This window comes from Phacochoerus africanus, chromosome 4 (genome assembly GCF_016906955.1).
Source record: "Phacochoerus africanus isolate WHEZ1 chromosome 4, ROS_Pafr_v1, whole genome shotgun sequence".
Taxonomy (NCBI): Eukaryota; Metazoa; Chordata; class Mammalia; order Artiodactyla; family Suidae; genus Phacochoerus; species Phacochoerus africanus.
The window spans coordinates 52,518,278-52,545,942 of NC_062547.1; the positions used below are offsets into that span (position 1 = coordinate 52,518,278).

At 40.8% G+C, this 27,665-nt stretch overlaps 1 protein-coding gene across 1 annotated transcript in view; it reads left to right on the plus strand.

Annotated features, from left to right (window-relative positions):
- OBSCN (obscurin, cytoskeletal calmodulin and titin-interacting RhoGEF) overlaps positions 1-27,665 on the plus strand; it is a 198,509-nt gene that overhangs the window by 24,839 nt on the left and 146,005 nt on the right. The window contains 5 exon segments of the mRNA XM_047776349.1: positions 3,331-3,606; positions 8,093-8,368; positions 12,163-12,438; positions 20,106-20,381; positions 26,946-27,221. Of these exon segments, the coding sequence (XP_047632305.1) occupies positions 3,331-3,606; positions 8,093-8,368; positions 12,163-12,438; positions 20,106-20,381; positions 26,946-27,221 (1,380 nt within the window).

The following is a 27,665-nucleotide window of genomic DNA, read 5'->3' on the forward strand; positions in this document are numbered from 1 at the left end:
CTCTGGGTATTGAATTACAGTTTAGCAATTCCCCCTTCCTATATTAAGCAATTTTTTTTAAAAAGGACCATTCCATTGTCTTCTGGATTGCATGTATTTTTGGAACATTGACTGTCATATTTATTATGGTCCTTCAAGGGTAATTTTTTATTTTCCTATTGTTTTTAAGATATTATTTTCAATTTAGATTTTTAGCAATTTACATTGATGAACCTAAGTGTGATTTTCTCTATATTTATACTGGTTAGGGTTACAGAGCATTTTGAGTTCGTGGATTTTTTTTCTTCAACTATAGAGTATGGTTTCTTACATTTATCTCTCTTTCTACCTCTTAATTCTTCTGCTTTCTGTGCTTTAGTCTGGATATTTTCTCTTGGCCCATCTTCCTATTCAATAATCTTCTATTCTTCTACATCTGTGGGTTTGACAACTGATTGTGTGTTTACTTTGTTATTGTGTTTTCAGTTTTACAATTTCCATTTGTTTAATTTCTTATATATTCTATAGATTTTAGACTCTGTAGTAAAATTTTTATATTTGATCTATTTTCTTTAATATTAAAAAGTATTATTATGGTTATATCTGAATGCCATAAAACCAATCATATGATATTGCCCTTTTTTTGGATTTCTCTTTTCTTTTGTCCTTGGCATGCCAGAGAATTCTCAGGTGACTGTCAGACATTGTGTGAGAAAAGTTTGAATATGAGTGATGTTATATTACTTCAGAAAGAGTATCAGTATATCCTTTGCTGGGGAGAGAGAGAACAACTAAGAAATTTAGCCTGTTCCACAACTACACTGACTCAAGCTGCATTGCAGTTTTTTTTTTTTTTTTGTCTTTTTGCCATTTCTTGGGCCGTTCCCACAGCATATGGAGGTTCCCAGGCTAGGGGTCGAATTGGAGCTGTAGCTGCCAGCCTACGCCAGAGCCACAGCAACGCAGGATCCGAGCCGCGTCTGTGACCTACACCACAGCTCACGGCAACGCCGGATGGTTAACCCACTGAGCGAGGCCAGGGATCGAACCCGCAACCTCATGGTTCCTAGTCGGATTCGTTAATCACTGCGCCACAACGGGAATTCCTGCAGTTCAGTTTTGATCAGGGTCATCTGTCTCTGGTTTGTGCTCAATCCTGGGCATCATCCTCCAAGGATTCATCAGAGACTTGGGGTATGGATGAGAGTCTCTTTTCAGGTAGACACTCAACTCTAATCTTTGTTTCTCTGATAATGCAAGATGCTAAAAATACTGTTCTAGTTTTCAGAGGTTTCTTCTTGGCTTCTTAATCTCCTGCCCCATGCAGCTTTGGAACTCATTAAACATCTTGAAGGGAATATAGCTGAGTGTGGGGCTCAATTCTGCAAGTTCTCTTTTCCTTACAGATTTGGTTCCTCAATTTCTAAACTCATCCCTCTGTCCACATAAGGGGTCCCCAGCATGACCAATTTTCCTGTTTCATCATAGCAGCCCTATACCCAGATTTTTATTGTCATGTCATACCAAGGAGCAACAGTGTACAGTGGGGAAAAACCAAATGCCAAGTGTGGTTCCACACCTTGGAGCGATTCCCCTTTATCTTCCTCACTCACTTCACATCTATCCCTTTAGGAGAGCCCTGGCCTTAGCTCTCATCTTAGAATAATTCCCCTCAGCTTTCATCAAAACTGCCTTCCTTTTATCATTTAGCGCTTCACCTAAACGTCACCCCTTAACAAGTTTTTCTCTGACTACCAAATCTAAGATATTCATTGGTCCCTTCTCCCTAGCACATCATTCCATCTTATTACATCACAGCACTCACCATAGCATTACATCATTGTTGTCATGTTTATATGTTGTCTGTCTGTCTTTCCTCAATAGAAGGTAAGATATATGAGAACAGAGGTTTTGTTAGTCACATTTCAAGCTATGATGTAGCATGCTAAGCTATCACCATAGTGCTTTCACATAGTGGGCCCTCCACTGACATTAGCTGCATCAACATTTGAATGAATGAATGAATGACTGCATTTGCAACACGGAGCCTCTGAGATTTGAATTTAATTACATTTGTACAATTATTAAAAATTGATAGTTACAAATGTTGGTAAGGGGGCGGAGAACTGGAACTTAAGCACACTGCTGGTGGGTGTGTAATTTGGTACAAGGACAATGGTAAACTGGAAATATATGCTAAAGCCAAAAGCAGATGTTCTCTGTTTCAGCAGTTCTATGTGCCTTAAAAGATGTGTTAAAAAATGTTCATAGCAACTTTACACTTCATATATCCAACTTGGAAACAACCTAAATGAACCACAAGAAAAAAAAGGAAAAATAAATTGTGGTGCTCATACAACAGAATCCTGTATAGCAATATGAAGGAACTGACTGCTGCTACATACAGCAACATGGGTAGCTCTTACAGATGTTATGTTGAGCGAAAGAAAACAGATCCAAAGAACACATAATGTATAATAACATTTATGTGAAATCAAGGAAGAGGCAAAAGCAATTGATGGTGGAGTTCTCCTGGTTGTGCAGCAGGTTAATGTTACAGCACTGTCACTGCTGTGGCTTGGGTTGCTGATGTGGCACAGGTTTGGTCCCTAAGAACCTGACTAGTATCCATGAGAATGCGGGTTCCATCCCTGGCCTCCCTCACTGGGTTAAGGATCTGGTATTGCCACAAGCTGTGGCAAAGGTCACAGATGTGGCTCAGATCCTGCATTGCTTTGGCTGTGCTGTAGGCTGATAATTGTAGCTCTGATTAGACCCCTTGCCCTGGAACTTCCATATGCCACAGATGCATTCCTAAAAGAAAAAAAAAAAATAAAAGAAAAAAGCAAATTGATGGTGATAGAGGTCAGAATAGTGGTTATTTTGGGAGCGTGGTCAGTAATGAATGGGGAGCTGGAAATGTTCTGTATATTGATGTGTTTTGGTTACATAGGGATATGTACATAAACTTCATTGAGCTGTGTAAACGAGTTAGTGCACTTTACATGTGAATTGTAATGAGAAAAATGTAGAATAGTTTGTGGAGGACATACCATATGCCTGGCTCTGGGGATATAATAGCAAACAATCCAACCTGCCCACAAGAGGTGACTGTCACAGGGGACAAACTGTGAAGTACCTGTGACAGATGAGAGAATGGCCTTGGCCACCTTCCTTCAGCCTTAGGAATTGCTCTTGAGTCAGAACATCACCAAAAGGTAAATAACTCTACACTCTTCTGGGCACATGACATCACCGGCTCCAAGGAAAAAATTTACTGAACTCTGAAGTTTTAGTCTCATAAGCTTATTCTAGTTTTGTGTCTCACACTATATTCCTTTCTGTGCCCAGAGCCCTCTGCAGTATTTATCAAGGGGCAGCCAGCGCATAAGGAGGTGCAGGCTGTGGCAGGGGCCAGCACCACACTGAGCTGCGAGGTGACCCAGGCCCAGACGGAGGTCACATGGTACAAGAATAAGAAGAAGCTGAGTTCGAGCTCAAATGTGCGTGTGGAGGCCAAGGGCTGCACCCGGAGGCTGGTGGTGCAGCAGGCGGGCAAGGCAGATGCCGGGGAGTACAGCTGCGAGGCCGGGGGCCAGAAGGTGTCCTTCCACCTGAATGTCACAGGTCAGTTCTTAGAGGTAGTAGCTTAGCCTTGTGTGGAAGTGATGGGACTGGCTTGCACCTCCAACAGACCCAGTGCTCTTTCTGCTAGACTTCATCTCTTCTAGCTTTCCATCTTCCTACTTCCTGTTTTCATACTCATGACTGGGCCAAGGGAGGCTGGACGGGCAGAGTGTGAACAGAAGGGAGAAAGGTGGTCCTGTAAACCCTGAGTGGTGTTTCCACACAGTAATGAAGTCTTTTTTTTTTTTTTTGTCTTTTTAGAGCTGTACCTGCGGCGTATGGAGGTTCCCAGACCAGAGGTCAAATCGGAGCTGTAGTCGCTGGCCTGTGCCACAGCCACAGCAATGCCAGATCTGAGCCGCATCTGCACCCTACACTACAGCTCATGGCAATGCCAGATCCTTAACCCACTAAGCAAGGCCAGGGATCAAACCTGCGTCCTCATGGATGCTAATCAGGTTCGTTAACTGCTGGGCCATGACGGGAACTCCCTAATGCACAATCTTAAGTTCTCAACATCTGCTCAGAACTTTCTGGGTATTCCTTGGTATCTGTGACTCTGTTTCTGTCTTGCACTTGGATTCTGAGGTAGACCAGATGTCTTTCCACTATGGGTGTGTGAATTTGCTCCTACTGGTTGTCCTGGCAGTTCCCAGATGTCCTCATCTAGCAACTCATGTGGATTTACACTAGGGAGAGATGTTTGAATTTTGCTAAACTAGGATAAGGGAAAATTTCTGCCACATAGTCGTACTTGCATTTATCTCAAGACCGAACTATTGATTATTAAAGTTTTAGATATTCTGAATATTCTTTCCTCCTTGCACATGGATGTAGAAGTTATCTGTGCATCTACATATAGCAAAATCTAGATCTATTTTTCTTGCAATGTGTGTGTAAAGTAAACAGATCTTTACTTTATCGAAGACTTGTCAATATATGCCTGAGATATGCACATGTGAGGTCTGGACCTCTCTTTTTAAAGTGAATATGAATTGCCTTTTGTCTTCTGTTAGAACAGTTTATGTCAGACTTTCTCTTGAAGTCTGATTTATAGATTTAGACATCTTCATAAAAAAAGATGAGAAATAAATGTATTTCTTTTTGTTAGGAGAGTCTTGATATCAAATGTGGGTTATGGTCCCTCATTGATTTCTAGATGCCACCACGTGACAGTTTGGTATTGTATCTGTGTTCAGTGGTTTGTGGATGTACATAGATACTAAAAATATACTATATATATTTAGAAATGGTATTTTAGGAGGTTATGACAAATTTTTTCATGGCAATAAATATGAAAACTTTGACAAATTGATCACATTCTTAGAAAACAATATAAAAGGTGACACAAGAAACACTTGAAAGCTCAGATAGTCCCATAACCTTTTAAGTAATTGGAACAATAATAATAAATCTTCTGATAGAGAAAGATCTAAGCCCATAGGCTCTACTGGTAATTGTATGAGATACTTCGGAAAGAAAATCCATGTTCATGGAGATTCTTCTAGAGAATAGAAAAAAGAGATACATACTCTGATTTGTTTCATGTAGATAGTGTAACATTGACACTAATATCTGACAAGGAAAATAGTAAGAATCAAAATTTACAGGTGAATCCATTATGGATTTATTACAGGCCAGAATCTGAAACAAAATATTATCAAAATAAATTTAGCAATGTATTAAGAGGTAAATTAGTAATACATTGTGATGAAAGTCATAGTCCAAAAATGCAAGGCTGTTTAAACACTAGGAACATTAGCAAAGCAGTATAACACATGGTATAGACAGACTGAAAGAAAAAACAAAGCAATTACCTTAGTAAGTGCAGAATAAAGTTCGATAAAATTTGGGATTATAAATACAGAAAAATGTTCAATAAAGTTAACATCAATTCGTGCCATAAATTAAAAAAAAATAATAATTATTTTTTTTTAGCCTGGGAACCCTGGAAGTTCCCAGGCTAAGGGATGAATCGGAGCTATGATTGCTTAGCCTACGCCACGACCACAGCAACGCGGGATCTGATCTGTGTCCGTGACCTACACCACAGCTCGAGGCAACGCCAGATCCTTAACCCACTGAGTGAGGCCAGGGATTGAACCTGCATCCTCATGGAAACTAGTCGTATTTGTTTCTGTTGTGCCACAATGGTAATTCCCATGCCGTAATTTTTTTTTTTTTTGCTTTTGTTTTTGTCTTTTCTAGGGCCGCATCTGCAGCATATGGAGGTTCCCAGGCTAGGGGTCTAATCAGAGCTGTAACCGCCGGCCTACACCAGAGCCACAGCAACGCCAGATCCAAGCCGTGTCTGCGACCTACACCACAGCTCATGGCAACACCAGATCCTTAACCTACTGAGCGAGGCCAGGGATTGAACCCACAACCTTATGGTTCCTAGTTGGATTTGTTAACCACTGAGCCATGATGGGAACTCCGCATGCCATAAATTTTTTAAAACAAATTATTAATAAAACAGTTCTTTATTAGTTTGATAAAAGATGCTGCAGACAAACCAGCTAATTGCACACAAAAAGTGAAAGCTTTCTTGAAAGCTTTGCCTGTGAGATAGGGAACCAGACAAGAGGCCAACTGTTACTGCCTTTAGCCAACATTGTACAGCATAGTTAGGAAGAAAATAAAGATATGAAAATGTGAAAAAAGGTGGAATTCACAGATAATATGATTTATTCAAAATATAAATTATGAGACTTAATAAGACAGTTGAGAAAAATTATGATGTAAAAAGTCGATATGAAGAAAACATCTCTATGTCTACATAGTAGCAACAAACATCTGGAAAATGAAAATTTAAAAGAGGTACATTAGTGTCAAAATAGTAATTTTCTAATTCAAAGTCTAATAAACAGTGATTAGAGGCTCTTTGTGAAAAATTATTAAAAAGTTTTGAGAGACAGTCAAGAAGTTCTAAATTGTTGGGTAGGAATCCATGAAAGAATCAAAAATGTTTAATAGCAATTACAAACAAATGTTTCTTTGGTGGGGATTTTGAAACTTGACAAGCAAATTGCAAAGATCACAGTCAGTACACTCTTGAAGAAGAGCAAAGGGTGAGTTATTTGCTGTACTACATATCAATACTGTTATGAAGCTTCTGTAATGGGTACAATGGTGAGCATCTGCAAGGATAGACACACAGACCAAGGATCAGAATAGAGAGCTCTGACAGAGACTTGCACCTGAATGGATGACCAAATCCCCTCCTTTTTTTTTTTTATGACGTGAATTTCTGCAAGGAATGGGAACAACGTGGTTTTAGTAAATACTGCTTGGACCATTTACCCATGTAGAAAAAAAGATTGGACCAGTCACTCATACCACACACAGTCAACTTCTATTGGGTTAGAGACCTCAGTGGAAGGGAAGACCATAAAACTCTTAGATGATAACAGTGTTTTTAATTACCTCAGGATAAAGAATGGTATTTCTTTTTTTTTTGTCTTTTGTCTTTTTTTGTTGTTGTTGTTGCTATTTCTTGGGCCGCTCCCGCGGCATATGGAGGTTCCCAGGCTAGGGGTTGAATCGGAGCTGTAGCCACCGGCCTACGCCAGAGCCACAGCAACGCGGGATCCGAGACGCATCTGCAACCTACACCACAGCCCACGGCAACGCCGGATCGTTAACCCACTGAGCAAGGGCAGGGACTGAACCCGCAACCTCATGGTTCCTAGTCAGATTCATTAACCACTGCGCCACGACGGGAACTCCCAAGAATGGTATTTCTTAGAATACAAGTGCACTAACCATAATGAAACAAATTTGACATATTTGACTGCATTAAAACTGAAAATGTAGATTCCTCCAAAGATAGCATAAGCAAAGCATATACATGTGAAAGATATTTAGAAGACACCTAATTGTCAGTGCTCTGGCATTTAGATATATCGAAAGATCCTGAAAATGAACAAATAAATGGCAGACAATGTTATTGAAATTTGGGCAAAAATACTGAATGGTGACACTGCAGGAGAGCAAACACTGATAACCAAAACCATCAGAAAGGGTCCTTTACTTTGTGAGTCATTAGAAAAATGTAAAAGACAGCCATGGGAGGTACAACTTCACTCCTACCAGATTGTCAACAGTGAGAGTAAACCAGGGTGTGGAGCCTCAGCAACTCTCATTCACTGCAGATGAGAAGGTGTCCTGCCAAGTCGTGTGGGAAGGTTCTGGCCTCATCTAGGAAGGTTGAGGAATGCACCCATACTTGACTCCACAGTTCCTCTCCGAGAGGATTTGTGCACAGAGGAAGTTTTTTAGAGTTCCCACTTTAAATAGGCAGTGGTAGAATGCATAGATACATTGCGTAAGATACATTGCTGTAAAGGCACTGTCACTTTTCTAGGCCACACTTCTAGTACATAAGCTGGAGAGATGTTTCTTGACCTCCCATTTTTATGTCCCAAGCTTTCTTTTCCTACCTGAGATGTTGTCTTTGACCTTGAATATCTCTCCCTATCCCCAGAGCCCTCAGTGGTGTTCACCAAGGAGCAGCCAGCTCGCAGTGAAGTGCAGGCTGTGGCAGGGGCCAGTGCCATGCTGAGCTGTGAGGTGGCCCAGGCCCAGACGGAGGTGACTTGGTACAAGGATGGGAAGAAGCTGAGTTCAAGCTCAAAAGTGCGTGTAGAGGCCAAAGGCTGCAACCGGAGGCTGGTGGTGCAGCAGGCAGGCAAGGCAGATGCCGGGGAATATAGCTGTGAGGCTGGGGGCCAGAAGGTCTCCTTCCATCTGGATGTCACAGGTCAGTTCTTGGGGAGGATACTAAGTCCACACATTTGGAGCTAATAATGGGACTGGCTTCTGCCGGCAACATGTTCCTGTGCACTTGCCTTCATCTCTTCATGTTCTCAGCTCCTATGTCCCATCTTGATACCATTTTGGGACCAGGGGAGGATGAATGGGGGGTTTACATGGAAGGGAAGGGGGCCATTTCTGTCCACCTGTTTCAACAGTAAGGCTCAGTCCTAATCTCTTAGCCTCTGCCCAGAACCTCCCTGTTGCTCCATGGCGTCAGGACCCTGGCTGTACGCAATACATGGGATGTGAAGTAGCTGGGCACATGTGACTTTCTTGCCATTATATGTCCTTATATCTACCACATGCCCTCATCCAGCACCTCCTGGTGGTTCTTGGTTGGCAAGAGATGTTTAAATTTCATTGATCCTAAATTAGAGGAAATATTGGGTGTATAATTGTCCTTGTGTTTATCTCAGCTGTGAAATTTGGATGATCAAGTTTGAAGTTTCTGGGATTCCCTTCCTTCCTTTCCATGGACATAGAAGCTCTCTGATAGCTCTATATAGCGAAATATAGGACTTTCTTTCTTCCCTTGTAAGGGAAAGAGAAGGGATGGTTGTTAGCAATTCACCTGTGATATTTAGGGTGATCATTTTAAAGAAACTATGATTTGCCTTTGTCTTCAGTTTGGATGTTCTATGCCAGAATTCCCCTTGGATTTACGTTTATGAATTTAGGAATGGAAAGGAAAAAACCAGTTTTGTTCCATCAGTATGATTTGCTTTCAAGGAGTTACTGTCCCAGCAGCCTGTGACTAGCAAAGCAAAGTTTATTTCCTTGCATCTTCCTCTTGGTTAGTGAGTGTTTCTGTCTTATGGCTGGAACATAGAGAAATCTAAGAAATGAGGTTATTCTCCTTCTATGAAGAGAGTCTTAATGCCAAATGGGGTGGATTAGGTGCTAACACATAAGAGTTTGAGACTGTGCCAGTAGAGAATGATTTGTGGGTGTGTATAGATACCCCAGATCCACCATATATCTTTGTAAAATGTAGTTTTAGGAGAATACTACATAATAGTTTCAGTGAAAAAATTGAGAATTTGTGAATTTGGCAAGATCCTGGTAAACTATATGAAAACTGACACATGAAGATAGAGCATTCAAGTTTTTCTATGGGTTTTCAATCAGTAGGACCAATAATGAAAAGTCTTCTCAGCCTGGTAATTCTGTGGTACACTATAAAAAATATCCTGGAAAAGTTTTTTGTTTGTTTGTTTGCTTTTTAGGGCTGCATATTCGGCACATGGAATTTCTCAGGCTAAGGGTCAAATCGGAGCTGTAGCTGCCAGCCTATGCCACAGCTATAGCAAAGTGGGATCCAAGCCGCATCTGTGGCCTATGGCAATGGCTTAAGGAAACACCGGATCCTTAACCCATTGAGTAAGGCCAGGGATCAAACCTGCATCCTCAGGGATAATAGTCAGGTTTGTAACCTGCTGAGGTACAACAGGAACTGCATATCCTGGAAAACTATTAATCCATGCTTCTGGAGATGTCCTAGAAACAGAAAAAAGGGAAACACTCTGTAACTCTCTTCCTGCACAGCACATAGTGTGGATACCAGAATCAGACAAGAATGGCAGGAAGGTTAAAATTACAGACCAAGCCATTGTGGATATCAAGGCCAAAATTATAAATACAATGTTATTAACATGAGTTCAGCAATCTGTCAAGAGGATCAAATGCCTAGATGAAAGTTATAGTCCAGGGTTGCATGTATGTTTTAACATGGCAACATTAATCAATGGAAAACTTGACATGAAGGGGCAAAACGATGTGATTATCTGGATGAGTACAGACTAAAATGTTTGATTAAAATTAAACAGCATAAATTGAGACGCAAGTTTGATAAAATAGAGCATCGATTTCTGCCGTAAAATCCTTAACACACTGGATAAAAGTGTTCTTCCTTAACTTTATAGATTTTTTTTTTTTGCTTTGTAGGACTGCACTCACAGCCTATGGAGGTTCCCAGGCTAGGGGTCGAATTGGAGCTACAGCTGCCAGCCTGCACCACAGCCACAGCACCGCAGTATCTGAGCCACGTCTGTGACCTTCCTTAACTTTAAAAAAGGTCCTGCAGGAAAAAACCCAAAAATATCACACAAAGTTTATCATGAAAGCTTTGATATTAGGGATAATGCACATAGGCCACTCTAACCACTGTGACAAGTAAGGAGGAAAAAGTATAACAGACTATTTCATTAAAAACTAAAGGTGGAATATGCTGATGATGTGATTATCAACTCAGAAAATCCCAGAGATAAATTATTAGACTGAGGAAAATTCTTGAGAAGGATTACCAAGTTAAAAAAAAATCTGTTTGCAGAAATCATTTCTGTATCTATATCCTAGCAAGAAAGGCTTGGCCACTAAAATTATAAAAGAGTTACAATAGCATCAGAAGTATCATATTTCTTATTCCAAGTCTGGTGAAAGGCTAGGAGGCTGTGTGTGGGGGAAGTTATTAAACATTCAAGAGTTTGTAATAGATGGATAAAAATCCATGGAAAAATAAATGATGTTTATTAACAAAATCCAAATCAAAAATTTTTGCAAGATGTGGCACATTTGAAGAATAGATTCCAAAGGCAAAGTAGAGGCAATATATTTTTTATGAAGAAAGCAAAGTGGTGAGGGCCTTTGCTGTGACCAGATATCAAGAATTATGGCAAAGCTACAGTAATTAAGACAGGGAATCTCCCTGCAAGGATAGTTAGTATCAGATCAAAGGAACAGAAGACCGAGCTCATAATAGATCCTTGAATAGTGGACTCCTGCGACCCCTCCATCCCCCATGTTTTACCCTTGATGTCCACAGGAGAAGAGAAGGAAGAATGTTGTTTTCATAAATAATGCTTGGGCCAGTCAGTCATATGGAAAAATTAAATAGTTATAGTTATTCACACCAGACAAAAGTCAACTCCTGCTGGATTAGAAACCTCAGTGCTTAAATCCATAAAACCCTCAGCTGATAATGTGAATTTTCCAAAGATTTAAGGTAAGGAAATGTATCTTAAATAGAACATAAATGCCCCAACACAATTTATATACACATTTGAGTGTGTTAAAAAATAAAAACATTGATTCATCAGAAGTCTCCCTAAAAGAGCGAAATATGTGAGTCACACAGCTGAGAATATATGTAAAACCTACATAGCAGCCTTTCTCTAATATTTAAATATGTGAGAGTGCCTTAAAGTGAATCCAGAAGAGAGAGAGAATAGTGAGTGGGACTTGAATAGTGTCATCAAGAAGAACTAACAGTAGTGGTGAACACAATAATACTGGGAAAGGTGCTCAGATAATGAAACAGAAAGCCAGGGGGGAGGTAGAAGCTCACCCACCAGACTGACAGAAGTTGACAGCACAAAGAATAGGCAAGGGCACCAAGCCTCAGTGATTCCCATGGAGGCAGGTGAAAAGTTCCCTGCATCACATCATGGAAGAGATGGTGGCATCATCTAGGCAGTTGAGGAACACAGGCCTCAGGATCCTACAGATTCCATGAGCACAGAAGTCTTTCCAGTATCCTCACACCAGAACAACCCACATGGATCTGAGAGGGAGTGTAAAAATTCTGTTACTTGTTGCTGAGAAGGGCAGGGTCTTCTGCAGGCCTACAGCTGGTGCAGAGCCTGGAGAGGTTTCCAGCCCCAACCCCTTCCCCCCCCATCCAGGTCTTCTTTCCCTGATGAGAGTGTGTCTTTGACTCTGTGTATCCCTTTCTGTTCTCAGAGCCCTCAGTGGTATTTGCCAAGGAGCAGCCAGCACGCACTGAAGTGCAAGCCATGGCCGGAGCCAGTGCCACGCTGAGCTGTGAAGTGGTCCAGGCCCAGACAGAGGTGACATGGTACAAGGATGGGAAGAAGCTGAGTTCGAGCTCAAAAGTGCATGTGGAGGCCAAGGGCTGCACCCGGAGGCTGGTGGTGCAGCAGGCGGGCAAGGCAGATGCTGGGGAGTACAGCTGTGAGGCCGGGGGCAAGAAGGTCTCTTTCCACCTGGATGTCACAGGTCAGTTCTTGGGGAGGATACTAAGCTCTTCCATTTGGAGCTGATGATGGGACTGGCTTCTGCCGGCAACATGTTCCTGTTCACTTGTCTTCATCCTTCATCTCTTCATGCTCCAAATCTTCATATTCACTCTGGGGCCAGGAGAGGATGAATGGGGAAGGTGCACATGGAAGAGAGGGGTCATTTCTGTCCACCTGTTCCAACAGTAAGCCTCAGTCCCAATCTTTTAGCACTAGCCCAGAACTTTCCATTTGCTGCATGGTGTCAGGACCCTGGCTCTTCCTGATACTTGGAGTGTGAAGTAAACCTGGGCATTTGTGACTCTCCTGCCATTGTATGTCCTTACACTTACTGCATGTTCTCATCCAGCACCTCCTGCTGGTTCTTGGTCAGCAAGAGATGTTTCAGTTTCATTGACCCCAACTTAGAAGAAATATTCTAATCATACCGAAGTTCTCTCAAGAGGTAACTTTGGGAGTTCCCTTTGTGTCTTAGTGGTTAACGTACCCGACTAGCATCCATGAGGATGCAGGTTCAATCCCTGGCCTCACTCAGTGGGTTAAGGATCTGGCGTTGCCATGAGCTGTGGTGTAGGTTGCAGACATGGCTTGGATCCTGAGTTGCTGTGGCTGTGGCATAGGCCAGTGGCTACGGCTCCTATTCAACCCCTAGCCTGGGAACCTCCATGTGCTGCAGGTGAGGCCCTGAAAAGACAAAAGGACAGAGAAAAAAGTTAAGTTTGGATGGTTAGATGTGGGGTTTATGGTGTGCCCATTCTTTCTTTTCAATGGACATAGAAGCTCTCTGATATCTGTATGTAGCAAAAAATAGGCCCACATTTTGTTTTCATGTCCTTTCAAAAGGAAGAGAGTAAGGATGATTGGTAGTGATTTGCCTGAGATATTTAGGATGATCATTTTAGAGCTAATCTTATTTTGCTTTGTCTTTAGTTTGGATGTTCCATGTCAGATTTCCCCTTGGATTTTCATTTATGAATTTAGGAATGGGAGGGCAAAAGCTGACTGTGTCACATTAATATGATCTTATCAGGAGTAGTTACTCTTCTAGCAGCCTCTGACTAGCAAAGCAAGATTTATTTTTTTTTAACTTTTAAAAGAATTTTATTACATTTATAGTTGTACAATGATCATCACAACCCAATTTTACAGCATTTCCATCCCAAACACCCAGCCCACTCCCTACCCTGCAACCTGTCTCATTTGGAAACCAAAAGTTTTTCAAAGTCCGTGAGTCAGTATCTGTCTGTTCTGCAAAGAAGTTTATTTCGTCCATTTTTTTAGACTCCACATGTAAGTGATAGCATTTGATGTTGGTATCTCACTGTCTGACTTCACTTAGCATGATAATTTCTAGGCCCATCCATGTTGCTAAAAATGCCGTTATTTCTTTCCTTTTAATGGTGTATATGTACCACCTCTTCTTCATCTACTCCTCTGTTGATGGACATTTAGGTTGTTTCCATGTATTGGCTATTGTTTGTAGTACTTCAGTGAACATTGGAATACATGTATCTTTGCGAGTCTTGGTTTTCTCTGGATGGATGCCCAGGAGTGGGATTGCTGCATCAAATGGTAGTTCTATGTTTAGTTTTCTGAGGAATCTCCATACTGTTTTCCACAGTGGTTGCACCAACTTACATTCCCACCAAAAGTGTAATAGGGTTCCCTTTTCTACACACCTTCCCCAGTGCTTATTTGTAGACTTTTTTAATCTGTCTTTTTGCCATTTCTTGGGCTGCTCCCATGACATATGGAGGTTCCCAGGCTAGGGGTCCAATTGGAGCTGTAGCCACCGGCCTACACCACAGCCACAGCAACGTGAGGATCTGAGCCGCTTCTGCAGCCTACACCACAGCTCATGGCAACTCCAGATCCTTAACCCACTGAGCAAGGCCAGGGATCGAACCCGCAACCTCATGGTTCCTAGTCGGATTCGTTAACCACTGAGCCATGATGGGAACTCCTATTTGTGGACTTTTTGATGCTGGCCATTGTGGCTGGTGTAAGGTGGTACCTCATAGTGGTTTTGATTGGCATTTCTCTACTAATGAGTGATGTTGAACATCTTTTCGTGTGTTTTTTGGCCATGTGTATGTAGTCTTTGGAGAATTGTCTGTTTAGATCTTCTGCCCATTTTGTGATGGGGTCGTTTGTTTTTTTGGTATTGAGCTGTAGGAGGGTGTTCATAATTTTGGAGATGAATCCCTTGTCAGTTGATTCACTTGCAAAGATTTTCTCCCATTCTGTGGGTTGTCTTTTTGTTTTGTTTAGGGTTTCCTTGCTGTGCAGAAACTTATAAGTTTAATTAGGTCCCATTTGTTTATTTTTGTTTTTACTGTCATTACTCTAAGAGGTGGATCTGAGAAGATGTTGCTGTCATTTATGTTGGAGAGTGTTTGGCCTATGTTTTCCTCTAAGAGTTTTATGGTGTCTGGTCTTATATCTAGGTCTTTAATCCATTTGGAGTTGATTTTTGTGTATGGTGTTAGGGAGTGTTCTAATTTCCTTCTTTTCCATGTGGCTGTCCAGTTTTCCCAGCACCACTTATTGAACAGACTGTCTTTTCTCCATTTGAGATTCTTGCCTCCTTTGTCATAGATTAGTTGGCTGTAGGTACGTGGGTTTAATTCTGGGCGTTCTATCCTGTCCCACTGATCTATGTTTCTCTCTTTGTGCCAGTACCATACAGTTTTGATGATTGTTGCTTTGTAGAATAGACTGAAGTCAGGGATCCTGATTCCTCTAGCTCCATTTTTCTATCTCAGGATGTCTTTGGCTATTCTGGGTCTTTTGTGCTTCCAAACAAACTTTAAAATCTTTTGTTTGAGTTCTGTGAAAAATGTCCTTGGTAATTTGATAGGGATGGCACTGAATCTGTAGATTGCCTTGGACAGTCTAGTCATTTTGATAATATTAACTCTTGCAGTCCAAGAGCGTGGTCTTTCCATCTGTTTGATGGTCTTTCCATCTGTTCTTGTCATCTTTGATTTCTTTTATCAGTGTTTTAGAGTTTTCAAAGTACAGGTCTTTTGTCTCTTTGGATAGGTTTACTCCTAGGTATTTTATTCTTTTGGATGCAGTGGTAAATGGGATTGCTTCCCTGATTTCTCTTTCTGATCTTTCATTGTTAGTATATAGAAATGCAGTCAATTTCTGTGTGTTAATTTTGTATCCTGTGACTTCGCCAAATTCATTGATAAGCTCTAAGTTTTCTGGTAGAATCTTTAGGATTCTCTAGGTATAGTATCTTGTCATCTGCAAGTAATGATAGTTTTACTTCTTCTTTTCCCTTTTGGATTGCTTTTATTTCTCTAACTTCTCTGATTGCTGTGGCTAGGACTTCCAAAACTAACGTTGAATAGTAGTGGTGAGAGTGGACATCCTTGTCTTGTTCCTGATCTCAGCTGGAATTCTTTCAGCTTTTCACCATTGAGAATGATGTTCGCTGTGGGTTTGTCATATATGGCCTTTATTGTGTTGAGGTAGGTTCCCTCTATGCCCACTTTCTCAAGGGTTTTTTTTTTTTTTTTAATCAGAAATGGGTGTTGGATTTTGTCAAAGGCTTTTTCTGCCTCTATTGAAAGGATCATATCGCTTCTATTCTTCAGTTTGTTAATGTGGTGTATCACACTGATGGATTTGTGGACATTGAAGGACCCTTGCATCCCTGGGATAAATCCCCCTTGATCATGGTATACAGTCCTTTTAATGTATTGTTGGATGTGGTTTGCTAGTATTTTGTTGAGGATTTTTGCATCTATGTTCATCAGTGAAATTGGCCTGTCGTTTTCTTTTTTCATGGTATCTTTATCTGGTTTTGGTATCAGGGTGATGGTGGCCTCATAGAATGAGTTTGGGAGTACTCCTTCCTCTGTAATTTTTTGGAGTAGTTTCAGAAGGATAGGTGTTTGCTCTCCTCTAAAAGTTTGATAGAATTCTCCTGTGACGCCCTCTGGTCCTGGACTCTTGTTTGTTGGAAGTATTTTAATCACAGTTTCAATTTCAGTTCTTGTGATTGGTCAGTTCATCTTTTCTATTTCATCTTGGTTTAGTCTTGGAAGATTGTAGTTTTCCAAGAATTTGTCCATTCCTTCTAGGTTTTCCATTTTATTGGTGTATAGTTGCATATAGTAGTCTCTTATGATCCTTTGTATTTCTGTGATGTCCGTTGTTACTTCTCCTTTTTCATTTCTAATTTTACTGATTTGAGTCCTCTCTCTTTTTTTCTTGATAAGTCTGGCTAAGGGTTTATCAATTTTGTTCATCTTTTCAAAGAACCAGCTTTTTGTTTCATTGATCTTTTCTATGGTTTTCTTCATTTCTATTTCATTTATTTCTGCTCTGATCTTTATGATTTCTTTCCTTCTACTAACTTTATGTTTTTTCTGTTCTTCTCTCTCAAGCTGCTTTAGATGTAAAGTTAGCTTATTTATTTGAGCTTTCTTGATTCCTGAGGTGGGCTTGTACTGCTATAAACTTCCCTCTTAGAACTGCTTTTGGAGTGTTGTATCTTTGTTGTCATTTGCTTCTAGGAAATTTTTTTTTAATGTTATCTTTTTTTATTATTTTTCTATTTTTTTGTCTTTTCGCCTTTTCTTGGGCTGCTCCGGCAGCATGTGGAGGTTCCCAGGCTAGGGGTCTAATCGGAGCTGTAGCTGCCAGCCTATGCCAGAGCCACAGCAACGCGGGATCCGAGCTGCGTCTGCAACCTACACCACAACTCATGGCAACGCTGGATCGTTAACCCACTGAGCAAGGGCAGGGATCGAACCCGCAACCTCATGGTTCCTAGTCGGATTTGTTAACCACTGCACCACGATGGGAACTCCTGCTTCTAGATATTTTAAATTTCCTCTTTGAACTCTGCAGTGATACATTGGTTGTTTATTAGCATGTTGTTTAGTCTCCATGTGTTTGTGTTTTTTACAGTTTTTTTTTCTTGTTGTTGTTTTCCAGCCGTATAGCATTGTGGTTGGAAAAGATGCTTGATATGATTTCAATTTTCTTAAAGTTACTGAGGCTTGATTTGTAGCCCAGGATGTGATCTATCTTAGAGAATGTTCCATGTGCACTTGAGAGGAATGTGTATTCTGTTGCTTTTGGATGGAATGTCCTATAAATATCTATTAAGTCCATCTGGTCTAATGCATCATTTAGGGCCTGTGTTTCCTTGTTGATTTTCTGTCTGGATGATCTGTCCATTGCTGTAAGCGGTGTGTTAAAGTCCCCCACTATTATTGTGTTATCGTCAATTTCCCTGACAATAACAAAGTTGACTCTGTCACATTAATATAATTTCATCAGGAGTATTTCCTCTTCTAGCAGCCTCTGACTGGCAAAGTAGGATTTATTTCATTTTATTTTCCTAATGGTTAGTGAGTGTCTCTGTCTCATGGCTGGAACATAGAGGAATCTAAGAAATCAGGTTATTCTCCTTCTCTGAGATAGTCTTAATATTGAATGAGCTGCCTTCACCCATTGAGTCCTAGGTGTCAATGTGTAATAGTTTGGGAGTGTGCCAGTATAGAATGATTTGTGGGTGTGTATAGATTCTCCAGGTCCCACTGCTTATGTCTGTCAAGTGTGGTTTTAGGAGGATATTACAGAATTTTTTAAGATTAAAAAGAAAGGAGAAGTGGAGTTCCTGTTGTGATGCAGCAGAAACGAATCCAACTAGGAACCATGAGGTTGTGGGTTCGACCCCTGGCCTTGCTCAGTGGGTTAAGGATCTGGCATTGCCATGAGCTGTGGTATAAGTCACAGACGCAGTTCAAATCCTGTGTTGCTGTGGCTGTAGTGTAGGCTGGCATGTGTAGCTCTGATTTGACCCCTAGGCTGGGAACCTCCACATGCCGCAGGTGTGGCCCTAAAACGCCAAAAAAAAAAAAAGACAAGTTATGAAATTTGGCTAAGCCCTAGTAAACTATAGTAAGAGCTGAGACAAGAAGATAGGGAAAACTCAAATAGTTCTGAGTTTTCAATGAGTAGGATCAATAATAAACAATTTCCTCAGCCCAGTGTTCTCTGGTACACTGTAAAAGTATCTTGGAAAACTATTATTCCTTGCCTGTGCAGATGGTCCTAGAAACAGATAAAGGAGAAATACTCCATAACTCTTTTCGTGTATAGTACATAACATCAATACCAAAATTGCACAAGAAAGGCAGCGAGAATGAAATTACAGACTAATCCATTGTGGATGCCAAGGCCAAAATCATAAATATCAATGTTACCAACATGAGTTCAGCAATATGGCAAGAGGATCAAATACCTAGATGAAAGTCATAGTGTAGGATTACACCTTGGGTTTGACATTGACAATGCTAGTTAATAGAAAGCTTTACTTTAAGATATTGAATGCAAAAAGATGTGATTATCTGGATGAGTACAGACTTAAATGTCTGATTTTTTTTTTTTGTCTTTTTGCCTTTTCTAGGGCTGCTCCCGCGGCACATGGAGGTTCCCGGGCTAGAGGTTGAATTGGAGCTGAAGCCGCCAGGCTATGCCAGAGCCACAGCAACGTGGGATCTGAGCCGCACCTGCGACTTATACCACAGCCACAGCAACGCTGGATCCTTAACCCACTGAACAAGGCCAGGGATGGAACCCACAACCTCATGGTTCCTAGTCGGATTCATTAACCACTGAGCCACAACGGGAACTCCCCCATTTTTTTTTTTTAACTATTGTGTGTATAGGAATTATAGGAAGGATGTTGTTTTCATAAATAGTGCTTGGATTGCTTAAGCTGTGGAAAAAATTAAATTGTCATAGAAATTCACACCAGACAAAAGTCAATTCCTGTTGGGTTAGAAACCTCAGTGTTAAAGCTTAAACCCATAAAACCCTCAGCTGATAATCTGTATTTTCTAAAGATTTAATGGTAAGGAAAGACTTCTTAAAGAACACAATGCCCTGAACAATAGACATATTTGAATATGTTAAAATTAAAAATTTTGATTCATAATGCTCTTTAGGAGAGTGAAAAATATTAGTCACACAGGTGAGAATATACAAAAAACTGAGAATATTGGCCTTTCTCTAATATTTGAATATATAAAGAGTGCCTTAAAACAAATCAAGAGGAGAGAGAGCCTATTATTAGTGAGTGGGGAAGACTTGACTAGTGTCATCAAGAAGAACTAACAGCAATGGAGAACCCAATGACACTGGGAAAGGTGCTTAGCTTCATTATTCCTCAAACAATGAAAAAGAAAGCCAGTGGGAGGTATAAGCCCTCCCACCAGACTGACAGAAGTTGACAGTATAAAGAGCAGGCAAGGGCACTGAGCCTCCATGCTTCCCATGGAGACAGGTGAAAAGTTCCCTGCATCACCTCATGGAAAAGATGGAAGCATCATCTAGGCAGGTTGAGGAACACAGGCCTCAGTAGGCTGCAGATCCCATGAGCAGGGGAGGTCTTTCCCAAAGGCCCCAACCTGGAACAGCCCACATGTATCTGAGGGAAAATGTTTAAATTTTTTTAGTTTTTGATGAGAAAGGGAAGGGGATTTCTGAGGCCACACAGCTGGTGCAGAACCTGTAGAGGTCTCCATTCCTAACTCCTGCCTGTCCACATTCAGGCCTTCTTTCCCCTTCCTGCCTGAGATGGTGTGTTTGACCCTGTGTATCCCTCTCTGTCCCCAGAGCCCTCAGTGGTGTTTGCCAAGGAGCAGCCGGCACGCACTGAAGTGCAGGCTGTGGCGGGGGCCAGTGCCACGCTGAGCTGTGAGGTGGCCCAGGCCCAGACGGAGGTGACATGGTACAAGGATGGGAAGAAGCTGAGTTCGAGCTCAAAAGTGCGTGTGGAGGCCAAGGGCTGCACCCGGAGGCTGGTGGTGCAGCAGGCGGGCAAGGCAGATGCCGGGGAGTACAGCTGCGAGTCTGGGGGTCAGAAGGTCTCCTTCCACCTGGATGTCACAGGTCAGTTCCTTGGAGTGATCAGTTTGTCTTGCTTGGATTTGATGGCACTGATGCAGAGCCCATGTTGCCCATAGTGTTCTCTTCATCACACACATCCCCCTATCCTCCCACCTTCCTATTTTTCCTCCTATGGCTGGGCCAAGTGTGACTGTATTAGATAAGTGTGTAGGAAGGAGAGGGGCTGTCTATCCACCCTGAGTGATTTTTTTTTATACAGTGATCCTCAGTTATATGTTGCCTGCACCCCTGGTTTCTGAATTTACTTGGGTTTTGCCTCTGAAGTAGATGAGGGAAATCTCATCTGGAGATATGTAAGTTGATGTTCTGGTAACTGCCAGAGATTCACTCATGCAGAACCATATGTAGTGAGATATTTGGGTCCTATTGACCAATAGTAAGGAGAAATTTTGGCTGCTTCAGAATATTTGTAGATAGCTTTTAAGACTGAACTTCGGTCTTCTTAAAACAAATCTTTTTTCTTTTTTTAACTTTTGTTTTCAGTTAGGACATTCTTTGTGAATATTTCCCTGGAGGCTGATGTATAAATTTAGAAATGATAAGGAATAAAGGAAGTTCCCATTGTGGCACAGCAGAAACGTGTCTGACTAGTATCCATGAGGATTCGGGCTCGATCCTGGCCTTGCTTAGTGGGTTGGGGATCTGGCATTACCGTGAGCTGTGATGTAGGTTGCAGACATGGCTTGGATCCCATGTTGTTGTGGCTGGCAGCTGCAGCTCCGATTTGACCCCTAGCCTGGGAACTTCCATATGCCACAGGTGTGGCCCTAAAAAGTCAAAGCCAAAGCAAAAAAAAAAAAAAAAAAGAAAGAAAGAAAGAAATGATGAGGATAAGGAGCTTATAGTATATCAGCATGCCTTGTTTAAGCTGATTTAACATAATTGCTGTCTGACTGGTATACTAACATTTATTTCAAGCAGTTACTAATGATTAGTGTGTGTCTGTGCCTCTGAGACCAGTTCATAGAGAAGGATGAGAAATAAATGTGTTTTCTTTTGTCAAAAGAGTCTTGATGTGAGTTAGGGGTTATCTGCTGCAGTCCCCCAATTACTCCTAGGTGCTACCCCAAACAGTGTGGCATTGTATCTGTATTCAGTGTGTATAGATACCAAAAACCAGCTATGTTTATTTGTGATACATTATTTGAGGAAATCATGACAAATGATCTCATGGTAAAAAATTAAAAAGCTGGAGTTCCTGTGTTGGTGCAGCAGAAACAAATCCAACTAGGAACCATTAGGGTGCAGTTTCGATCCCTGGCCTCGCTCACTGGGTTAAGGATCTGGTGTTGCCATGAGCTGTGGTGTAGGTTGCAGATGAGGCTCAGATCTGGCATTATTGTGGCTCTGGCAAAGGCCAGCAGCAATAGCTCTGATTCAACCCCTAGCCCGGGAACCTCCATATGCCGTGGGTGCAGCCCTAAAAAGACAAAAGACAAAAAAAGAAATTAAAAAGCTGTAACAATTTCTTGAGTTCCTAGAAAACTATATCAAAACAGACACAAAGAAGAAATAGAAAACTCAAACAGTCCTATAACCATTGAGGAAATGGAAACAGTAATTTAAAAAAATATTTTCATAGAGAAAGGCATAAACCAAGTGTCTGTGGATAAATTATACCAAATATTTTGGGAAGAAAATTTTCCATGTTCATGGAGATTCTTTTACAGAATAGAAAAAGGAAATATACCCCAACTCACTTTATGGAGGTAGCATAAAATTGATAATGAAATGTTACTAAGAAAATATGCAGAATTAAAGTTATATACAATCTCATATGACTGTCAAAGCCAATAGCTTAAACAACGTATTAATCAACAGTGCAACCTATGAAGAGACCAGTACACTATGATGGAAGTCATAGACCAAGAATGTATGATTGAACATTAGACATTAGAATATCTACATAAATGGAGTTCCCATCATGGCTCAGTGGTAACAAACCCAACTAATGTCCATGAGGACGCTGGTTAGATCCCTGGCCTTGCTCAGTGGGTTGAGGACCTGGTGTTGCCATGAGCTGTGGTGTAGGTCACAGATGCAGCTTGGATCCTGTGTTGTTGTGGTTGTGGTGTATGCTGGCAGCTGCAGCTCCAGTTCGACCCCTAGCTTGGGAACTCCAAATGCTGTGGGTGCAGCCCTATAAAAAAAAGAAAGTCTACATAATGAATAATATTAACAGAAGGAAAGACAGAAATGTTTTGATTATTTCAATAAATGCAGAATTAAAATGTGTAATAAAATTTAATGTCATATAACCTGAGAAAATATTTGATGAAATTTGCCATTGTTTCATGATATGAAACCACAACAAGCTATAAGTAAAATGGTGCTTCTTTTTTTTTTTTTGGAAAAATGGTACTACAGATAACACCAGCTAATATCACACTCAAAGTGAAAGATTTAGGTTGGAAATGAAATAAGATAAGAAGGCCTTTCTATCACCACTTTTAATATTGGAAAACATAGTAAGGAGGAAAATAAGACAAAAGTATAAGATGGAAAATAACAAAAGTTCCTTTAAATAGATAGTATTTTTATCATTCCAGGAAATTCAATATATTAATGATTAGATTTATAAAAGGACTTGTAACTTAAAACATAAGACATGACACCATAAAACTCCTAGAAGAGATTGTAGGCAAAACATTCTCTGATATAAACCATACAAATGTTTTACTAGATCAGTCTCCCAAGGCAATAAAAATAAAAACAAAATAAACAAATTGGACCTAATCAAACTTACAAGCTTTCTCACAGCAAAGGAAACCATAAAAATAAGGAAAAGACAGCCTATAGAATGGAGGAAAATATTTGTAAATGATGCAACTGTCAAGGACTTAATCTCCACAATATAAACAACTCATATGACTCAACAACAACAAAAAACAACCCAATTGAAAAATGGGCAGAAGACCTAAATAGACATTTCTCCATAGAAAACATAACAGATGGCCAGTAGGCACATGAAAAGATGTTCAGCATCACTAATTATTAGAGAAATGCAAATCAGAACAATGAGGTACCACCTCACACTGGTAGAATGGCCATAATTAATAAGTCTACAAATAGCAAATGCTGGAGAGGGTGTGGAGAAAATGGAACCCTCCTAAGTGTTGGTGGGAATGTAAATTGATACAACCACTATGGAAAACAGTATGGAGGTTCCTCTGAAAACTAAAAATAGAACTACCATATGATTCAGCAATCTCACTCCTGGGTCTATATATGGACAAAACTCTAAGTCAAAAAGATACTTGTACCTGTATGTTCCTAGCAGCACTATTCACAATAGCCAAGGCATGGAAACAACCCAAATGTCCATTGACAGATGAATGGATTAAGATGTGGTACAGTATATGATGGAATACTACTCAGCCATAAAAAATAATGAAATAATGGCACTTGAAGCAACATGGGTGCAACTAGAGATTCTAATACTAAGTGAATTAAATCAGAAAGAGAAAAACAAATACCATATGATATCACATGTGGAATCTAAAATGTGGCACAACTAAACCCATGTACAAAACAGGAAGAGACTCACAGACTTGTGGTTGTCAAGGGGAAGGAGGAGGGAGGGATGGACTGGGAGTTTGGGGTTAGTAGATGTAAACTATTACATTTAGAATGGATAGACAATAAGGTCCTATTGTGTAGGTCCTACTGTATAGCACAGGGAACTGTATCCGATCTCTTGGGAGAGACCATGATGGAAAGTAATATTAAAAAAGAATGTGCGTGTGTGCATGCGTGCGCGCGCACACACGCACACACATGCACATACATGAATGAATGTGTATATATGTATATATACACATATATGAATGTGTGTATATACATATACACATACATATATATATACACATGTATTTATATATATGACTGGGTCACTTTGCTGTATAGCAGAAATTGGCACAACAATGTAAATCAATTAGACTTTAATAAAAGTATATTAAAAATTAAAAAAGGAAAGGGACTTATAAGGATTACTAAACAAAAATCAATGTACACAAAACACTATCTCTATGCTAGCAACAAACACTTGGAATATGAAGTTTTAAAAGAATCAACAATGGCTTTAAAAGCATTAATTTTTAATTAAAAGTCTAATAAATGATGTTTAAGTTTAATGATGTTAAGTGGGTAAAATTATAAGTCATCGTGAGAGATAAAAGAATATCTAAAAAAATAGAAAGCACGAAGGACTAAAAGATGTTTATTCTTTTATTTATTTTTTTTTGCTATTTCTTGGGCCACTCCCACTGCATATGGAGGTTCCCAGGCTAGGGGTCTAATCGGAGCTGTAGCCGCCAGCCTATGCCAGAGCCACAGCAATGCAGGATCCGAGCCGCATCTGCAACCTACACCACAGCTCACGGCAACGCCAGATCGTTAACCCACTGAGCAAGGGCAGGGACCGAACCCACAACCTCATGGTTCCTAGTCGGATTCATTAACCACTGCGCCACGACAGGAACTCCCAAGATGTTTATTCAGTGGGATGAAAATTGACAGGTTGGTTACAAAGGCCAAAGACTCTTAAAAAGAACAAAGATAATAAGGCCCTACTGTATAGTGCAGGAAATCATAGCATTTTCTATAACAGATTTCAACCCCCCTTTTTTTTATTACTCAATGAATTTATTACATTTGTAGTTGTACAATGATCCTCACAATCCAATTTTTTAGGATTTCCATCCCACACCCCCAGCGCATTCCCCTACCCCCTGAACTGTCTCCCTTGGAAACCATAAGTTTTTCAAAGTCTGTGAGTCAGTATCTGTTCTGCAAAGAAGTTCATTGCGTCCTTTTTTCAGATTCCACATGTCAGTGATAGCATTTGTTGTTGGTGTCTCATTGTCTGACTGACTTCACTTAGCATGATAGTTTGTAGGTCCATCCATGTTGCTAAAAATGCCGGTATTTTGTTCCTTTTAATGGCTGAGTAATATTCCTTTGTGTATATGTACCACATCTTCTTGATCCGCTCCTCTGTCAATGGACATTTAGGTTGTTTCCACGTCTTGGCTGTTGCACAGAGTGCTGCCATGAACATTGGAGTACATGTGTCTTTGCGAGTCTTGGTTTTCTCTGGATGGATGCCCAGGAGTGGGATGGCTGGATCAAATGGTAGTTCTATGTTTAGTTTTCTGAGGAATCTCCATACTGTTTTCCACAGTGGTTGCACCAATTTACAATCCCACCACCAGTGTACTAGTGTTCCTTTTTCTCCACAGCCTCTCCAGCACTTATTGTTTGTGGACTTTTTGATGCTGGCCATTGTGGCCGGTGTAAGGTGGTACCTCATAGTGGTTTTGATTGGCATTTCTCTACTAATGAGTGATGTTGAACATCTTTTCGTGTGTTTTTTGGCCATGTGTATGTAGTCTTTGGAGAATTGTCTGTTTAGATCTTCTGCCCATTTTGTGATGGGGTCGTTTGTTTTTTTGGTATTGAGCTGTAGGAGGTGTTCATAAATTTTGGAGATGAATCCCTTGTCAGTCGATTCATTTGCAAGACCTCTTATAGAACTTCAGTAATTAAGACAACACAATCTAAGTGCATAGATAGATAAATTCTGCCTAACTGGGCTAGAACCTACCTAGCCTTTTTTTTTTTTTTCACCATGTTGCCAATGTGAACTATAGAGAAAGGATAGTCTTTAGGATGCTGAAATCATTAACCAAAGAGAAAAAAAAAAGAAATAAAATTGGCTGTCTCTTTCATATCACATACAAAGATCAACTGCACATAGTTTAGAGACATTAATGTGAAATGTAAAACATGCTCTAAGCAGACAGTGCAGTGTAGTGACCTCCATGTGTGAAATATATTGTAAACAGAATAAAAATGCACTAATCACAAAGGACATTGGTTATAATGTCTGTATGAACATTAATGACTTTTTTCGGATAAGAAGACACCATAAAAGTGAAAAGGCAAGGCACATAAATGAGGAAGAATTTTGCACACAGCCGTCAGTGTTTTAACATTTATTAAAGAGTTTCTAAAAATGTTTATGAAAAAGACAATTCTGTTGAAAATAGAGTTAATGTTGAAAACGATATCACAAACACAGAATCTTAAAGACCAAAAAACATCAGATGTGCATCAGTTTGTCAGTCACTGGAAAAACAGAAAGAGCCAAAGGCGATAGAACTTTAGTTCCACCAAACTGAGAACAGTTGATAACACTGAAGTAGGTGAGAGGAACTCTCATGCACTGGGGGTATAAAACACTGGATTAATCTAGCAAAGTGGAGGTGTGCATGCATCATAACCTTTGCTTTCCATCGTGCATGGAAGACTTTCACGATATGCCCAACTTGAGCAGTCTCCATTGCCTGTGGGAGACGGTAAATTGGGTTACTTGTTGAAAAAGGCAGAGGGGCTTCTGCAGGCCCCACAGCTGGTGCAGAGCATGGAGAAGTCTCCAGTCATCTCTTCGGTCACCCCTGCCTCCCATCCAGGTTTTCTTTTCCTGGTGCTGGCTTCCTGCATGAGATGGTGTCTTTGACCTTGTGTATCCCTCTCTGTCTCCAGAGCCCTCAGTGGTGTTTGCCAAGGAGCAGCCTTCACACAGTGAAATGCAGGCTGTGGTGGGGGCCAGTGCTGCACTGAGCTGTGAGGTGGCCCAGGCCCAGACAGAGGTGACTTGGTACAAGGATGGGAAGAAGCTGACTTCAAGCTCAAAAGTGCGTGTGGAGGCCAAGGACTGCACTCGGAAGCTGGTGGTACAGAAGGCGGGCAAGGCAGATACCGGGGAGTACAGCTGCGAGGCTGGGGGCCAAAAGGTCTCCTTCTACCTGGATGTCACAGGTCAGTTCTTAGGGAGGGTACTATGCTCGCCCATTTGGAGCTGATGGTTGAACTAGCCGCTGGCCTCAACACACTCTTGTGCATTTGCTTTTAGACTTCATCTCCCTGCCTTCTAGTCTTCCATGTTCTATCTTTATACCCATGTTGGCCCTGGGCAGGATGGATAGGAAAGGTGGGCATGGAAAGGAGAGAGGTCATTTCTGTCCACCTGTTTCTAACAATAAAGCTCAGTCCCGGTGTCTTAGCACTTGCCCAGAACCTTCCTGTTGCTCCTTGGTGTTGGGCCCCTGTCTCTTGTGGTGATGCTTGGGGTGTGAAATAGACTGCAGCACATGTGACTCTCCTCTTATTGCTTGTCCTGACAGCCCTTGTTCAACACCTATTGCCAGTATTTGGTTGGTAACAGGTTTCATTGATTCCTGATTAGTGGAAATATTGTCCGCA